At 58.8% G+C, this 15749-nt stretch overlaps 2 protein-coding genes across 4 annotated transcripts; both read left to right on the top strand.

Moving 5' to 3' along the window:
• Window positions 1-789: 789 nt before the first annotated feature.
• SPEGNB (SPEG neighbor) lies at window positions 790-2339 on the top strand. The gene is made up of 3 exons (XM_020904710.2): window positions 790-1183; window positions 1782-1923; window positions 2108-2339. The coding sequence occupies exons 1-3, from the start codon at window positions 790-792 to the stop codon at window positions 2154-2156; spliced, it is 585 nt and encodes a 194-aa protein (XP_020760369.2). The 3' UTR covers window positions 2157-2339.
• A 520-nt stretch (window positions 2340-2859) lies between these two features.
• Window positions 2860-9924, top strand: GMPPA (GDP-mannose pyrophosphorylase A). 3 transcript variants are annotated; one of them, XM_070458694.1, is made up of 13 exons: window positions 2860-2942; window positions 3832-3892; window positions 3998-4095; window positions 5018-5121; window positions 5385-5571; window positions 5926-5985; window positions 7051-7181; window positions 8235-8369; window positions 8476-8573; window positions 8740-8786; window positions 8990-9082; window positions 9193-9361; window positions 9643-9924. In XM_070458694.1, exons 2-13 carry the CDS (start codon window positions 3853-3855, stop codon window positions 9741-9743), a joined length of 1263 nt encoding a protein of 420 aa, XP_070314795.1. In that variant the 5' UTR covers window positions 2860-2942; window positions 3832-3852; the 3' UTR covers window positions 9744-9924. The 3 variants fall into 3 exon arrangements, with proteins under 3 accessions (XP_070314795.1, XP_070314794.1, XP_070314796.1); XM_070458693.1 differs by having other exon boundaries at window positions 2889-3179; XM_070458695.1 differs by having other exon boundaries at window positions 2889-3179; window positions 3838-3892.
• The last annotated feature ends 5825 nt before the right edge of the window (window positions 9925-15749 follow it).

The following is a 15749-nucleotide window of genomic DNA, read 5'->3' on the forward strand; positions in this document are numbered from 1 at the left end:
TGAACTTGAGCCCTCACGAGTCTAGATCTTCAGGTCAGCCTAGACACTCCCACATAGGGGGATGTTCTGAACCTACAGGGAAAAGTCTGAAGTTCGGAATCTCTGTGTCAGCCTAGACCTCTTTGTTTGTTTCCTGCTCCCCAGATGTCCAAAGCAGCTCCCACCAAAAAACCAGCGGCCCCTCCCTGTGGATGTACACTGGATATCAACGATCCCCAGGTTCAGAAAGCAACCGTTCTCATCTAGGCCTCTTACCAGGACCACAGGTAAGGGGGAGCTCTGAGGAATCACTGGAGGAAGGGAGCTGTAGCTGCAGAAGGTTCACAATTGCATTTGGGGGGTGGGGGTAGACTGAACACTGTATTTGGGTGGTGGGGGGAGACTGATGCTGAAGCTGAAACTCCAGTACTTTGGCCAACTGATGCAAAGACCTGACTCATTGGAAAAGACCCTGATGCTGGGAAAGATTGAAGGAGGGAGGAGAATGGATGGATGGTTGGTTGGCATCACCGACTTGATGGACACGAGTTTGAGTAAGCTCCGGGAACTGGTGATGGACAGGGAAGCCTGGCATGTGCAGTCCACGGGGTCGGAAAGAGTCAGACACGACTGAGCACAGTGTCATGTACCTATAGGGTCACTGGACTTAGAGGAGAGTGGTTTCTGAGGGGAGGAGGGGTGGCTGTCAGAATAGACAATTTTACTAACAATTCTGGAGCGGCTGCCTTCCCTACCCACCCCCACACGTTTAAGGGCCTAGTGGGCTGAGGTGGGGGAGGGGAGCAGGGGATGCTGTACGGATGGACAGGGCTGCAGGTGGGCCCGGGCCGCGTCAGGAGAGCTTGGGGCCATGACCTGGACCGTGCTGGTAGGTCCTGGAAGGAGCTGCGCGAGAAGAGGCCGCCGAGAGTGCTGGAGCCGCTGAAGGACGTGGTGCTGCTGATGGAGTGCAGCGCGGCGAAACTGACTTGCCGTGTTTCGGCGTTCCCGGACCCATTCATCCGCTGGGGCAAGGACCGCAAGGAACTGCGCAACGGGCCCAAGTATCGTTACGTCTTCAAGGACCCTGACGTAGTGGCACTGGTGGTGCACGATCGCGAGCTGGCAGATCTGAGCCAGTATAGCATCAACGTAAGCAACCCCTTCGGCCAGTGCTCCGACTCGGCGCGCATCCTTGGGGAAGGTACTTCTCGCCCTGGCTGCAGTGTCACCGCGCGAAGCAGCACCAGCTAGCGGGCGCCCACAGCCTGGTCTTGCTGCACTTACCGCTGGGCCTCCCGGTGTCCGCAGGGGGGTGTGGCCCAGCCCCCGCACAGCCTGAGCGGCAGACCAGAGCGCAGCGCTGGCCGCGCGCGTACTCCTTTCCTACCCTCAGAATTCCATCCCATCCAGCCTAAGAAGCCCGCTAAGGGCTTCAGTCACGCGATTCCAGGGCCCCAAGGTCACCGAGAGCCAGAAGCAGAGGCAGGGGTAGAGCCCTGGTCTTCTGGCTCTCAGCCCAGCGCAATTTCCGAGGCACCGCTAGATGTGCGAACATTTCCAGGTTTTCAGCCCTAGAATCTCTACTGATCCTTCTTCATTAACCTCTGCGAAGGGCGGGATTAGTCCCGCTTGACGGTTGAGGAGATGATGACTCAGCGAGGTTAAAGACCTGCCCAACGTCACACAGCGAGCTTAAATCCATCTAGTATTTAGAGACGGGTATTAGCTGGGGAGGTGATGCCCTGCCTGCCTCATCTCTAGGTCCTTAACTGGGTGGCTGTCCCTCTCCTTTCCTCTAGTTCCAGCGAAGATTCAGAAGGGACAGGATAACACTAAGGCGCGCAAAGGCGCCACGGTAACGCCGATTGCCGAGATCCTGGGTGAGCCTGCGCCCGACATGGACTGGGCCAAGAACGGGGAAGACATCGAAGAAGACGACAGGTGAGGGCGGGGACTTGCGCAAGGACAGCACCTGGAGCGGGAGCTCGGGCAGGGCGGGGTCCAGAAACTGGCGGGAGTGGGGCGGGGGCGGGGAACTGGGCGACGAAGAATGGAGCTCTCAGTACCCCGGCCGCAATCCGCCTAAACTGATCCCAGGCCCTGCCCTCCCCTTCTTCCCACCTAGAGTGTTCTTTGAGATCGACAGTACCTCCACGACGCTGACTATTCGCTAGGCCACGCTGGAGGACAGCGGCAAGTACGAAGTGTACGTGGAGAACAGCCTGGGCATGGACCATCCATCGCTCGCGTGGTTGTGGCCTGAAAGGGACCCTCAGACCCGTCGCCCTGGCCGGAGCCCCGGGCGGGTGGGTCAGATAACCCTCCTTCATCTTGTTTAATAAAGCTGCTCTCTTTGATTCTTGGCGTCTATTCTGTTCTTTTGAGACGCCATTTCCCCTGCACTTGCACCCACACTTTTTCCAGATCAACACACCAAGGTCACAGAAAGTTGGGATCAGAATGTTTGGAGGGTGCCTAGTCCAGTGGTTCATTTTGCAGACAGTGAATCTGAGATATGACTTTTCTCACGGTCAAAAAGTTCCCGCACTTGAAAGTCTATCACTCCGTCTTCTCTTTTGCATAGCTCAAGCCCCACCTTCTCCTGGGGGATTTGCACTCTGGCCCAGTCCATCTCAAGGCTGGCCACACTCCGTCAGGTCTCTAGCCTCGCTCTTCCCTGGGACCTGGCCCAGACAGCTCAGGTCCTAATCTTAAATTCCAATCTCAGTTTCTCAGGCTCCGTTCTTCTAATTTGGATCCGCCCCCCTAGATTTCTTGGCCACGCCCCCGTGCTCTCCCATAAATCTCACCTCCTCGCTCCTGGTTAGAAAGCAGGAGGATAGTTAAGAACTACAATTCCCGGCAGACTCTGCGAAGGAGTTCTCGCGAGTTGCGAGAAGACACGTGCGCGGAAGGACCAAGCAGTAGCGGGCGACAGATCTGGCGAAAGGGGACTAGTGGTAAAGGGAGCTGATGGAGGGGCGCCGAAAAGGGTAGAGGGCACAGGACTGTAGACCGAGAGCGGCTCGGAGGCCTCGACTGGCTCTCCGCCCTAACGCTCTCGTGTGGGTCCCACAGTCTCTGGCTGCGCGAGGCTAGGATTTATTAGAGTCAGTTGTGCAGTTTAGAGGGTCAACAATCAGTTCTCCGAATCCAGAGATTCATTACTTGTCGTCAGTATCGGTGCTCAGGGCTTGGTAGGTTCGGTGTTTGGGACGCTAAAGAAATCTGTCTTTTGATTCAGGGTTCATCACCTAGAGGTTAGTTTTAGGATTCAGGTTCAGCCTATATAGGTTTATTTTAAATTGGATTTGGGATGCATTATATACGCATCAGAGTTAGTTCAGTACTTGGAAGCCATTCTTAGGATTGTAGTTAGATATTTGGGACTCAGGGTCTGAGGTTCAGTATTCAGGGTTCACTGTTGGGGTACAGGGCTTAAGATCTAGAGTCAGGATGCAACAATTGAGAATTGATGGGTTTGGAGTTTAGGTTTCTTGAGGTTTGAGATCTGAGAAGGGTGTCTCTTGCTGAGTTGCTGAGTTTCTGAGTTTGCTGAATCTGTGGCCAGAGGGAAGACTATTAGGGGTCAAATTGTGGGGTGTGAATTTCAGAATTTGGGTGGATTCATTGTGGGGTTTGAAGGCCAGCTGGAGTCTGGGCTGGGATTTGAGTTGTGTGAAATATACGAGGTGTTGTATCCTGGGCAGGTGCATACTGAACTTTGGATTTACATCCTTGGAGAGGGCTAAGTGCTGCTATTTGGGATTTGGGGCCTAGTTGGGGTATGAATCAGGTTCCTGGGTTGGGGTGTGAGATCTGAGCCTGACTTCTCTGTTGGGATTTGAGGTTTAGGTAGCAATCGCCATCATGCTCAAAGCTGTGATCCTGATTGGAGGCCCTCAAAAGGGTGAGGAGCCAGGGGAATGAGGGGAGGAGGCTGGGCTGAAGTGGTTAACTGGGTGAGCACAGAGAGAGGCAGGAAGATGAAATGTGCTTCTTTCCCCTCTTCCAGGGACTCGCTTCAGGCCTTTGTCATTTGAGGTGCCCAAACCCCTGTTTCCTGTGGCGGGGGTGCCTATGATCCAGCACCATATTGAGGCTTGTGCCCAGGTAACCCCGTAGGCTCCCCTCTCCCACTTCACTTCCTGCTCATCTCCTTTCATGCCATATTTCCCCCTTTTCCAACCATGACCTTCCCACAAGGCATAACTTCAGGGACCACCATTTACAAATGAAAATGTGGATGTTGCCCCCTGGAGTTGTTCTGTATGGCTGCCCTACTGTCTTCTCCTAACCTAGTCTCATCTGGCCTCTTGCTCAGATTCCTCTCCTATTTTTAAAGCATGGAATGTGAGATCAGGCAAAAATCTTAGAGACAATTTAACGCTGTAGCTTGGGGAACCTTAATGATAGCAAAGCACAGAACTCATACCTTTGCTCACTGAGGAGCTAATTTCTTTATTGGTTTTGGTATTGAAGCAGGCAGGGTTTTATTTGAATCTCGTTTCTACCTGCTGTAAGGACATGAGCAAATTTCCCAGTCTTTCTGAGCCTTAGTTTCCTTATTTGTAAAAATGGAGATGATTAGACCTGCTTTGTGAGGTGGCGAAGCTTGCAACCGTGTTTGTAAAGTGCCTAGTACAGTATAGGTGCTTGATAAATAATATCCTCATCTCAAGCTCATATTGACAGATGACAAATACGGGGGCGGGGGGCGGAAATGAATGGGTTATTCTTTAACACAGCTTGGTAGGCAAAATCTTCCCTAGGGTGAGCCCCAATTCAGATGTGAGAGGGCAGGGGATAATAGAATAATAAAAGATGTAAACATCAGGGACTGAGGCTTCTCCAAACTTCCTCATTGTCCAGAAGAGGAAACAGGCCAGAGTGGTAAAGTGAGTGCCCAGGGGCCTCACAGCTGAGAAAGAAACTGTGGTCTCCAGACTTCGCAGCCAGCACCAGGGATTTCTCCCCGTTTTCATTCTTTCCTATCAGATATTTTTTTTCTTCCAACCTTTTCCTTTATCCCCAGGTCCCTGGGATGCAGGAGATTCTGCTCATTGGCTTCTACCAGCCTGATGAGCCCCTTACCCGGTTCCTGGAAGCTGCCCAGCAGGAGTTTAACCTTCCCATCAGGTGTTTGTGCACATGGGTGGTGTGGGGGTTGGGGGGCAGTGCCCCGAACTTCTGGTTCTCGGGAGTGGGGTCCATCCACTGGACTTCACCCTCACACACTAGGAGGATTCTTACTGGGGCATCTGTGAATCCCTGAGTTTATTGAGTTTCTCTGTGGGCCGCGGGCGGGTGTACCTCTGGGAGCAGGAGGAGTCAGGCACCGAGGCTCCTCGTATCTGTCTCTCCTGATCTCACTGAGCTGGCCCTGGGGTCCCTGGGGACAGGTACCTGCAGGAATTTGCCCCTCTGGGCACAGGGGGTGGTCTCTACCATTTCCGGGACCAGATCCTAGCTGGAAGCCCTGAAGCCTTCTTCGTGCTCAACGCTGATGTCTGCTCCGACTTCCCGTTGAGCGCCATGTTGGATGTCCACAGACACCAGCCACACCCCTTCTTGCTTCTTGGCACCACGGTCAGGGGGCCCCGGGGGGCTGGAGGGTGCTGAGGGGAGTAATCCAGAAGTGTTTCTGGAATGCAGGCTGTTGGGGAGGCAGCCCAGGGGTTGGACTGGGAACGGGCATCAGGAGGGAGGTGTGCCAGAAACTGCAGGAGCAGTGGAGGGGGCGGTGGAGATCGCAAGCCCTTTGGCTGCTCAGCCGCAGGGAGCGGGTGAGGGGGTGGCGGCAGCTGTCAATTCTCGCCCTTGCTGAAGCCCTGTCTGCCATGGAGGTGCGTGCCAAGTGCTGTAGGAGAGGGAAAGAAAGAGGAAACAGACCCTGCTGCTCTGGAGCTAGCAGGTCACTGTCTCGGTGGGTCTGTCTTTCAGGCTAATAGGACACAGTCCCTCAACTACGGCTGCATTGTAGAGAATCCACAGACGCATGAGGTGAGAGCAGAGAGGGGGCTGGCTTGCTCTGGGAATGAGAAGATGGTGATGAGTGAATGAGGCGTGAGATCGGAGATGGGCGTGGGAGGAGGGAGTGGAGGGCCTGTGTGTGTCATCATTCCCCAGCCACTCCACCTCTGGAAATGCTGCACCACTTGGGGGGTGGCCACTCTTGTCAAACAGGTGGGGCATGTCCTCCCTCGTTTATCATGTATCCCTTCTAGAGAAATTGGAGAGAGTGAAAGCGTCACAGTAGATAAATGCCTGGGGTGCTACTGAGAGCACAAAAAGAAGCCCAACCCAGCCTTACCTGGGTGGGGGAGGGGAAGGCTACATGGAGAAAGTCTGTTTAGATGAAGGAGACGGGAAGGCATTGCATGTAGAGAGACCGGCATGTGCAAAGGCCCGGAGGCAGGAAACCACATAGCATCTCCGGAATTACGGAAGTCAGAGCATAAGCAGCAATGTGGAGAGTCTCTGTCCTTGTTTGTGAAGCTCCCTGAGCCTGACTTTCATGCACCCCTTTTATTTGTTCCACCCCTTTTTATTTGTGCATTAAAAATACATGTACACACACATGTGTGTGCATAAATTTTATTCTGAAGTCTTGGGCTAGGTACTAGCTAGGTGTAAGAGAAGTAGAGCTGAAGGACAATCCCTGTTTCTAAGCATCTCAGACTAGTGGGAAACCCAGCCATCACAAATGATACAGTGCTATGTGAGGTGTGGCCAGAGGTCAGGGGTGCCCAGATCTGAGAAGCCAGCTCTGGGGCAGAGTGGCCTCACACTGGGTTTTGAAAGCCTAGTTTTTCAGATGAAGAGATGGGAACGGGCATTCCCGAAACAGGTATGTAATAGCATGGAGTTATGTTCCGGGAACACTGGGAGGTGGGAAGGAGAAAGGCATGTAGTTCAGACTTACCGTGAAGGTGAAGGCCAACAGCTGGGGGCAGTCTGCGTTGCAGGAAGACCACTCTGGCAGCAGGGAAGATCTGGAGCTCAGGGGGTCTTAGAGGTGGTGGCAGTGGCCTCTTCTCCCCTAACCCCAGCCTACTCTGTCCTCAGGTCCTGCACTATGTGGAGAAGCCCAGCACGTTCGTCAGTGACATCATCAACTGCGGCATCTACCTCTTTTCCCCGGAAGCCCTGAAACCCCTCCGAGATGTCTTCCAGCGAAATCAGCAGGATAGGCAACTGTGAGGCAGGCCCCATGACCCTGTGACCCCAAGTGCCCCTGGGCACAGACACCCCCCCTCCGCCCCCACCACCTCCCCCCAGTCTCTGCAGGCTCCACGTCCACCCGCTCACCTTCCTTGTCCTTCTTGTCTCCACTTGTCATCTCCAGCCGAGCCTCCCCATCCCTCCCTTCCTAACCTCATTCTGTCCCTCTTCCTTATCCATCTCAGTTCGTCTTCTGTCACTGCCTGCCCACTCCCCTTCTGGTCCATTTCTCTCAACCCCTGAGTGTCCCAGAGATGCCTTTCCAAACAGACGGCAACACACACACTTGGGTGCACACAGGCTTGTGTGTGCACGCACACGCACGTGCGCGTGTACAGCTGTACTCTCAGGCTCAGGCTCCCCCTGGAGCACAGTGCCCCAGAGCCCTGCTCACCATTGGCCACAGCCCAGGGTCGTCCTCTTGGCTGGGACCTGCTCCTTCCCTGGATCCCTGCCTTCACTCCCTCCTCCCCCACCCATCTCCCATCTCATGCCTCATTCACGCATCACCATTTTCTCACTCCCACCCATCTCTCTGCTTTTCTCTCCATCTCTCCTGGCCTCTCTGTTTCTGCTGAGCTGGCATCTCCACCATCTCTCTCTTTCTCTCTCTCTCCGTCTCTCTCTGTGACTGTCTCTGCCCTCACCAGCTGCCTTCCTCTGGGGTGAGTCTGTCTGTGTTTCATTCCATCCAGTGAGAGGGAGGGCGGATGGTGGGGAGAATGGGAAAAGGGAGGAGAACCCAGGTCTGGTCGAAGGGCAGGATGGGCAGCAGGTCTGTGCCTGGGAACACAGCAACTCGGGGGGTGGGGAAAGGGAGGTGATGTGTGCGAGGGTGATGTGTGCGAGGGTGATGTGTGCAAGGGTGATGGGAGAGCTTCCTGGATGTAAGCATCCCTCTGGAGTAGATCTGACCAGACCTGGAGAGGTGGTGGGATTCGCTTTGATCCCTGTCCCCAAGTGATTGTGTTGGCCCCCAGTCAGGCTCAGCTGGGGAACTGATGTCAGTATCCCTCCCTCCGTGCCAGGGAGGACTCTTCAGGCCTATGGCCCGGGGCAGGTACCATCCGCCTGGAGCAGGATGTGTTCTCCGCCCTGGCCGGGCAGGGCCAGATCTACGTGCACCTCACTGACGGGATCTGGAGCCAGATCAAGTCCGCAGGGTATGGGAGTGGCCTCTGATGGGATGGTTGGGTCGTTTGAGACTTTGGGGCAGTGGGCACAGGCCCTGCTGGCCCCTGAGCCCCCGTTCCACTTTCTGGCCCCTAGCTCAGCCCTCTATGCCTCCCGCCTCTATCTGAGCCAGTACCAGCTCACTCACCCAGAACGCCTGGCCAAGCACACGCCAGGGGGTCCACGGATTCGAGGTACCCATCCTGCCCAAATCCCTAACCCTTGCCCCCGAGTCCAGCCCTGCTCCCCTCTGAGCTGTGACTCCTGGTCACAGATCCAGAGGTGAAGTCTCAGCCCCACCCTCCCTGAACCAGGTGTGGTTTAGGGGCATTTGCCCCCAGTCCTTTCTTCTGCTTCTAGGAAATGTTTACATCCACCCGACGGCTAAGGTGGCCCCGTCGGCAGTGGTAAGCAGTGGCCCAGCCCAGAGGAAGGGAGGTGGCCATCAGAATGGGTGGGGTGGTACAGATTCTCCCGAGCTCAGGATGGGGTCTCACCTTCATGCACGGCTTGTAGAGTGGCCTCAAGCAGGTCCCTTCCCCTTTATCTGTTCTGTGAGGGGACTGGACTGGGGACCCTCCAAGGCCTACGGTTGTGCTGTTCTCCACAGCTGGGCCCCAACGTCTCCATCGGGGAGGGAGTGACCATAGGCGAGGGCGTGCGGCTCCGAGAGAGCATCGTCCTCCACGGAGCCACACTGCAGGTAGGCACCCAGGCCCACGCTGCACATGTGGCGCCCCCAGAGGCCAAGCGGAAGGGTATGCACCATGGGCTGTGCATCTGGCCCCTCACTCCCTTCTTGCTGTTTGTCAGGAGCACACGTGTGTTCTGCACAGCATCGTGGGCTGGGGGAGCACCGTGGGGCGCTGGGCCCGCGTGGAGGGTACCCCCAATGACCCCAACCCCAACGACCCCCGAGCCCACATGGACAGTGAGAGCCTGTTCAAGGACGGGAAGCTGCTGCCCGCCATCACTATCCTAGGTATGCTTTCTTGGTCGCTGGACTGCAAGAAACTTCCACAGGTGATGGCCATGCCCTGTGGGAGCATTTGTGTGCCTATGTGTATGTGTGTCTGTGTGTGTGTATTCCTTGAGCAAACATTTACCCAGTGTCTGCTGTGTGTCAGGTCCTGTGTAAGTCACAGGGGGCACAGATGGGCAGGGAGGGGTCCCCCCCACCCCCAGATAGCAGTGGTCCCCAGCTCATTGCCCCTCGCCTCCCCTCCCCATGGCTTCTCCCTGGTGCCCTGGTCCACACTGCAGGCTGCCGCGTCCGGATCCCTGCCGAGGTGCTCATCCTGAACTCGATTGTTCTGCCACACAAGGAGCTGAGCCGCAGCTTCACCAACCAGATCATCCTCTGAGGGGGCCTGCCAGAAGGCCCCCCTGAACTCCAGTCTGCTCCCCTGAGGCTCCTGCCTGCCTGCGTGGCCAGCCTTTGTCCAGGCAGGCTCTTCACAGGCACGTTTGCGGGGAGCAACGTGGGTGGTCGGAGGACTCGTGCCCTCCCTCTCCACTCCCTAATAAACCCGGGTGAACCCTGGAGCCTGCATGGACTCCGCTTGTGCCTGGGCTGGGGGTGATGGTGGAAGGGGGGCAGCTGAGTCAGGCCCCCCCACATTAGCATTTAAATTGGAGTCGTTGCTTCGGGCTCATGAATAATGAATCTGGAGCCCTGGTAAATTTCCCCCTCCTACTGCCTCAGCCTCTCTGCCGCTCTGGAGGAAGGCCCTCCAGGCTCCTAGCCCGCCGGTCCTGCTTTCACCCTGATGCTGCCTCCCTGTTCCCCTTTACTGGGCCTGGCTCAGGCTCCGGAGTGTAAGGGTTCCAAGGGGAAGGGGGAGGGATTTCGGTTGGCTGGTGGGGGTGCAGGCAGCAGGCATGGGGATTGGGCCTGGGAGCCCAGGGCCCAAGGTTGGATCACCTGGTGTCCAGTCTCTTTGGTGCCTGCGCAGTCCCGGCCCGCTTTCCGCTTTGCCAGCTCCATCTGCTCCCAGCTTGGCTTTTGGCAGGATGGGGGGATTCTCCCCCGCCCGAGGCCACGTCTCTTGTCTTCTAGTCCCTGGCAGGCAGGATGAACCTGAGCTGCTGCCTTCTCCAGAAGCGCAGTGGGAGCTACTCCATTCTGGGAGGGGAGGAGCCCTGGCCACCTCCTGCACCCTGGCTCTGCCCTCTGCGGGCCAGTGAGTGGGTAGGTGGAGGGTCCTCAGTCTTCCTTCCACATTCCTGAAGCCCCAGAGAAACCCAGCTCTCTCTGGTGTTCACCCGTGACCCCCGTGTGCCCCTCCTGGTGCCCCCCCCTTTCCCCAGCTGTGGGTGCAGAGCTTGGTTGCCAGATGAGCTGGTAATGATCGTAATCTGCTAATTGAGAAGAATCTAATTACCCGAAGAGAATGGGGGGGCAGGGCGTGGGTGGGAGGGAGGAGGGGGTCCTGGCAGCCGGCAGGGGTGGCAGGCAGCAGGGTGCCAGGGCCTTTATCAAAGCCCAGGATTTCAGAGCTTTGGAGCTGGGCACTTAGAAAGATGTGCTTTCTCGGGGGCTGGGCTGAGGCTGACCTGGGTATTGGGCTAGGTGTGACCTCCCAGCCCCTGGAGGCCCCTGCAGGCCGAGTCAGAGCACCTGTGAAACAACCCCGGGGGTTTCAGCACTCCTGATCTACAATACGTCTGCCTTGACTCAGCCTCTTGCCTCGTTCCCACTCCTCGTCCCTCCAGTCTCTTGCCTCCAGCCCGGACCTTCTGTCGCCTCTGCGTGGGGTCCGCAGGGGGCTGCAGATGGCTCCTCTAGGCTGGGGTCAGCCCCTGAGGGAAAGGCTGGGAGAGGGGTGGGCCATGGGGCCAGGGGCCCGGTCCCTTCCTCTCCTCCCCCCAGTCCTGACCCTTCTGTTCCGAGTGGTTGGCAGAGGCCATGGCAGCTTCATCATAAATATGATAATTTAATTATTTTCTCAGCAAAACACCGTGAAATCCAATAAGTCTGTGTCAGGCCCTGGCCCCCAGGAACCCCCTCCTGGGCCCAGTGGGGGTGGGGGCAGGGGCAGGGGCAGGGGCAGGGTCAGTGTTAAAAGTGGAGGGGGCTAGTGAAGCTGAGGTCCCTGTGGTGTGCACGACCCCCCACCCCCCCCCACCCCCCCCCACCCCCCACCCCCGCCCCAGGCAGAGCAGGTGACTGTTGTCTATGTGCTTAGGTGGAGAGGGGGCGTCTAGGGAGAGAAGTTCCATTGCTCTCCACTCCCTTCAAGCATAGTCTAGAAGGGGACTAGTCCCCCTCCACCCCTAAGAGAACATCCCAGGACCCAGTACGTGGGAGTGTCCGGCCTCCTGAGGGGAGAGCGCTGGGGTCCCCCTTCCTACCTCCGGGACTTCGTTGGCCCTGTAGGGGTAGGAGGGTGCTGGCCCTGGGGAAAAGAGAGGGAACTGGGGTGGGAAGTATGGGATGCGGGGGAGGGGTTTGCTCCTGCCATTAGCGCTTTTTTTTTTTTTCCAGTTTCCATAAAAAGATTATTCTGTAAAATCAGCGAGGGGGAGCGAGCTGGGGGCCGGGGAGGGGGGGCGGGTCCCTGGCACCAAGCTGGATGGGGTGACAGAGGAGGAGAGCTGGGGAGGGGGACTGAGGGGCCTGAGCGTGGAGAAAAATTTGGACGGGCTTCAGGAGCCAGGCAGGGGAAGAGGCCGAGCCAAGAACACAGATTGGGGGGAGGCTGGCCAGGGTGGGGTGTGGCAGGGACCGGGCCTCCTTCCCACCCCGTCCCCATCCCCTCCCCCTGGCACTTAGCAGCCATTATCGGGGGAGCAGATTGCAGCCCCTCCCCCTCTCCGGGAAGCCGGCACAGCTGGGGCCCCGCCACATCTGCCGCATCAGCACGGAGCACAGCTGGGTGTGCCCAGAGCCGCGCTCCCCAAAACACGACGTGGGGGCGGGGGGGCCAGGGAGAGCCCAGACCCCCCTGAGACAGACACACTGACACCTCTGCCAACAGACACAGACTCCTGGAGGCGAAGCTACACCCACCGCCACACAGGCTCCCTCGAGCGCGGAGACAGGAGCACTCACAAACATGCAATTACTCTGCCCCGCCCGCCGCCCTCGCCCCTTCCGCCGCCTCCTCCCCTTCCTTCCCTCGAGGCTCCCCTCCGCCATCCGGGCCACCTCTGAACCGCCCTCGGCCCTCGTCCGTTGGGAGCAGGGGTTTCGCCCTCACCAGGCACCCTTCTGGAAGGTTTGAAGAACAGGTGGGCAGCGGGTGGTAAGGGGCCTCGGGTCTGAGGCTTGAGCTGGGGGAAGCCACTGCCCCACTCCGCGCCCACGCCCCTACCCACAGAGAGACACCCTCCCCTCTGAAACACTGGTCATTGCCACCCTGGACGTAAGTGGGGGTCTCCATCCCCCAGTGGGCCCTTGATTGTGGTCAAGGTCCCTGTGACACGGTTTCCACTGGCCGCCTCAAGGAGGCGCTGCGTGTCCTGTCTGTCCAAGTTCTAATCGGAGCTCGGAGGCTCCCAGGGCCCGCCCCTGCCACCCGCCTCCCCGACAGTCTCCAGTAGCCTCCCACTCCCAAGGAATGCCCCTCTCCGCTCAGCTCTGCTACCCCGACGGGAGCAGCGTATGGGGGCTCCATCAGTGGCGGAAAAGTACCCCCTCCTCAGCAGAGATGAGCAGGAGTCCGTCCCCTCCCCACTCCTCAACCAGGCGACGACCACGTGTGGCCTCTGGTTAAATCCTGCCCCCTCGCAGCCCTCGTTTCCCGCACTCATCTCCTTGGCCCCGGGGTCCGGCCCTCAGCCTTCTCCTCCCCGCCTCCCACCACCCCGCCCCCGCCCCGGCCCCGGCCCCTCGAAGCTTTAATCCCTCCCGCTGCCGTACCGCCTTATCTGCTCCCAGCAGCTTTCACTGCTGCAAAGCCCTCTCCCCCCCTCCTTCCCTGGATCTTCTTCCCCCTCCTTCCGCGTCCTCTCTTCTCTCTGACCACCACCACCCCCCACCCCCGGCCTGCCTCTTTCTCTCGGGCCCCTACGATGACTCCTGGCTGCCACCAGATACGAACGCCAGTGCCCTTGGCCCTTTCTCCAGCCTCAGCTCCGAGGTTGCCAGCTGCCTACCCGGCCTCACACTGGCCTCTCCCCACCCCAACCCTCCCCCGACAGACTCCACAGACTTGGTCAGCTTCTGACCAGCCGAGATTTTGCATCTTTCTTCCCTTCCTGCCCTCCCTTCTCTGTCCCCCGCCCCTTGTTCCTCCAGCGGCCCCCTCGATCTCAGACGTGGTCCCCTTCAACCCCCGGTCACCCACTGCACCCACTGGGCGGGCCCCCAATCCTGATGCGGGGCTTTCGGTACCAGCCACAGGAGACGGGTCAAGGCTGGGCTGACCGGCCCTCGGACAGAGCAGGGGGTGCCCAGTGCTGGCGGCCAGTGGGGGCAGGGCCCGGCGGCGGGACGCTAACCCTCTTCAGTTGCCTCAGATCACGTCCGGGCCTCCCCACCCCCTTCGCTGGGACTCTCATTAACCGCTTCTCCTGCCTCGTCCGCGGCATAAATAACCCAGATAAATCAGCCGCCGTCCGCCCCCCGCCCCTCGGCCCCCGCACAGCCCGTTTGTCACCGCTGCTCGCTCACCAGCCAGGACTGGCCCAGTCCCGGCCTCTGCCCCCCCCATCCGTGTCCCTTTCCCACCCACGTCTGTTCCACACTGGCCGGTGCCCGGGGTCCCCAGCAGAGCCAGGCCTGGGACAGGTATCAGCTGGGCTGGGCAGGGTGGCAGGGGGGTGTGCTCTGGGAGCTGAGGGCAGCTGGGGCCTCGCTCTAGGACCATGCTGTCTAGGAGTTTGGGGGGTCATGTCATTTATGAGTGGGTTCACCCAGGCTGGGCGCGTGAGACCCACGAAGAGGGTGGGGGGAAGGGGCCAATGTAGCTTAGCTTGGGGGTTCCAGCTGGGAGAAGAGGCAACTCAAGGCCTGAGGGTGCAGGGCAAGTTAGCTGGGAACCCCCAAGCTGGATCCTGAGAGGCCTCCAGGTCTACCTTCTGGAGCACTTTGCCCAAATAAAACCTCCATGCCCCCTACCAGGGGCTCTGAGTCAGAACCCTCCGGCCCTCCCTCACCTATCCGCCCCCCATTCCCCTGCGCTGCCTGGTCAGGCCGTAGAGATGCGCCACTCTAATCGCTGCCTCAGTCCATCCACCAAGCTCTCTCTGTCGGGAAGCCTACTTCAGCCAGGTGGGGGTGGGTGGAGAGCTGGACTGGGAACAAGTCTGGGCAGTGGGGCCAACGGGAGGGTGGGCGGAGGACGCCTGGCTAAGGCTCCTTGTCTTGACCCTGCCCTCCCCCCATCCCCCCAACTCCTCCCCTCCAACCTGCACCCACATTCCCAGCCCCAGAGTCCTGGGCAGCCCCTCCCTCCTTGCTCACACCCGGCCGGGTCCCAGCTAGCCACACTTGGCCCTGATGCTCACTGCAGGGGGCAGCCGGTCCCCTGGGAGTGGGTGGGAGAAGCAGGGGGAAAGGGAAGGGGGAGCTTGGGCGCAGGGCCGGGGGTGGGGGCGGGGAAGAAGCTGGGCCGGGCCCCAGGGACCAGCTGGGCAATGAGCCGGGGAAGCAGCCGGGAGGCTAAATGAGGGAGATTATCACCCAACTGCAGCCGGGCAGAGAGGGAAGCAGGCAGGGAAGCGGGGAGAGGCGGGGAGAAGGGACGGGGCCAGAGGGGAAGGGGGTGTAAAGGGGATGGGGTGGGGGTGACAGGGGAGGCTGGAGGGACTGGGGGGGAAGGCCAGAGGATAAGCTGGAAGGACATGGAGGGGCTCCCACTGAGCACAGCCATATTCCCGGGGTCTGGGAGACTGGATGGTGGGGACTTGGGAACAATTGGAGACAGCTGGCTGTGGGGCAGCGGGAGGGGGGGCGCGTGCGGCTAACTGCTGCTCCACTTTGCAGTGGCCTGGAACTCCCCTCACCACCCTCCGCCCCCTGACCCCCTTATCCCCCCTACACAGGGTTACCACCCAACTTCACTCCTGCTAGAGGCTGAAGGCTTCCTGAAGCACCCTCAGGAGGAAAAGGGTGTGCTTTGGGCTCGCGATGGAGGCCAGTTATGTTGGGGGACACGACCTGTGTTCACAGGACACTTTAGTAATATGCATGGAGTCCTGGGCGGCAACCAGTGCTGGGGGAGAGCTTGGGGGGTAGCTCCCCGTTTTCTTGGCAGAGCCCCAGACTGAAGTAACCTTAAAAAAGCAATTAAATCACCTTAAAAAAAAAACAGTAAAGAAAAATCAATACCAGGAGAAAGGGGGGAGAGGCTGGGGAAGACAAGGAGGTGGGGGAGGAAGGCTGGAAGGGTCTGGTGGTCTACAGGGAGGGGTGAGCATGGCAG

Source organism: Odocoileus virginianus, chromosome 30 (genome assembly GCF_023699985.2).
Source record: "Odocoileus virginianus isolate 20LAN1187 ecotype Illinois chromosome 30, Ovbor_1.2, whole genome shotgun sequence".
Lineage (NCBI taxonomy): Eukaryota > Metazoa > Chordata > Mammalia > Artiodactyla > Cervidae > Odocoileus > Odocoileus virginianus.

Coding starts and splice junctions, on each gene's coding strand:
- SPEGNB (XM_020904710.2), top strand. CDS start 790: ATGCTGTACGGATGGACAGGGCTGCAGGTGGGCCCGGGCCGCGTCAGG. Junction 1,184..1,781: donor GGCGCGCATCCTTGGGGAAG/GTACTTCTCGCC, acceptor CCTTTCCTCTAG/TTCCAGCGAAGATTCAGAAG. Junction 1,924..2,107: donor GACATCGAAGAAGACGACAG/GTGAGGGCGGGG, acceptor CTTCCCACCTAG/AGTGTTCTTTGAGATCGACA.
- GMPPA (XM_070458694.1), top strand. CDS start 3,853: ATGCTCAAAGCTGTGATCCTGATTGGAGGCCCTCAAAAGG. Junction 7,182..8,234: donor AATCAGCAGGATAGGCAACT/GTGAGGCAGGCC, acceptor CCTCCGTGCCAG/GGAGGACTCTTCAGGCCTAT. Junction 8,574..8,739: donor AGGGGGTCCACGGATTCGAG/GTACCCATCCTG, acceptor TTCTGCTTCTAG/GAAATGTTTACATCCACCCG.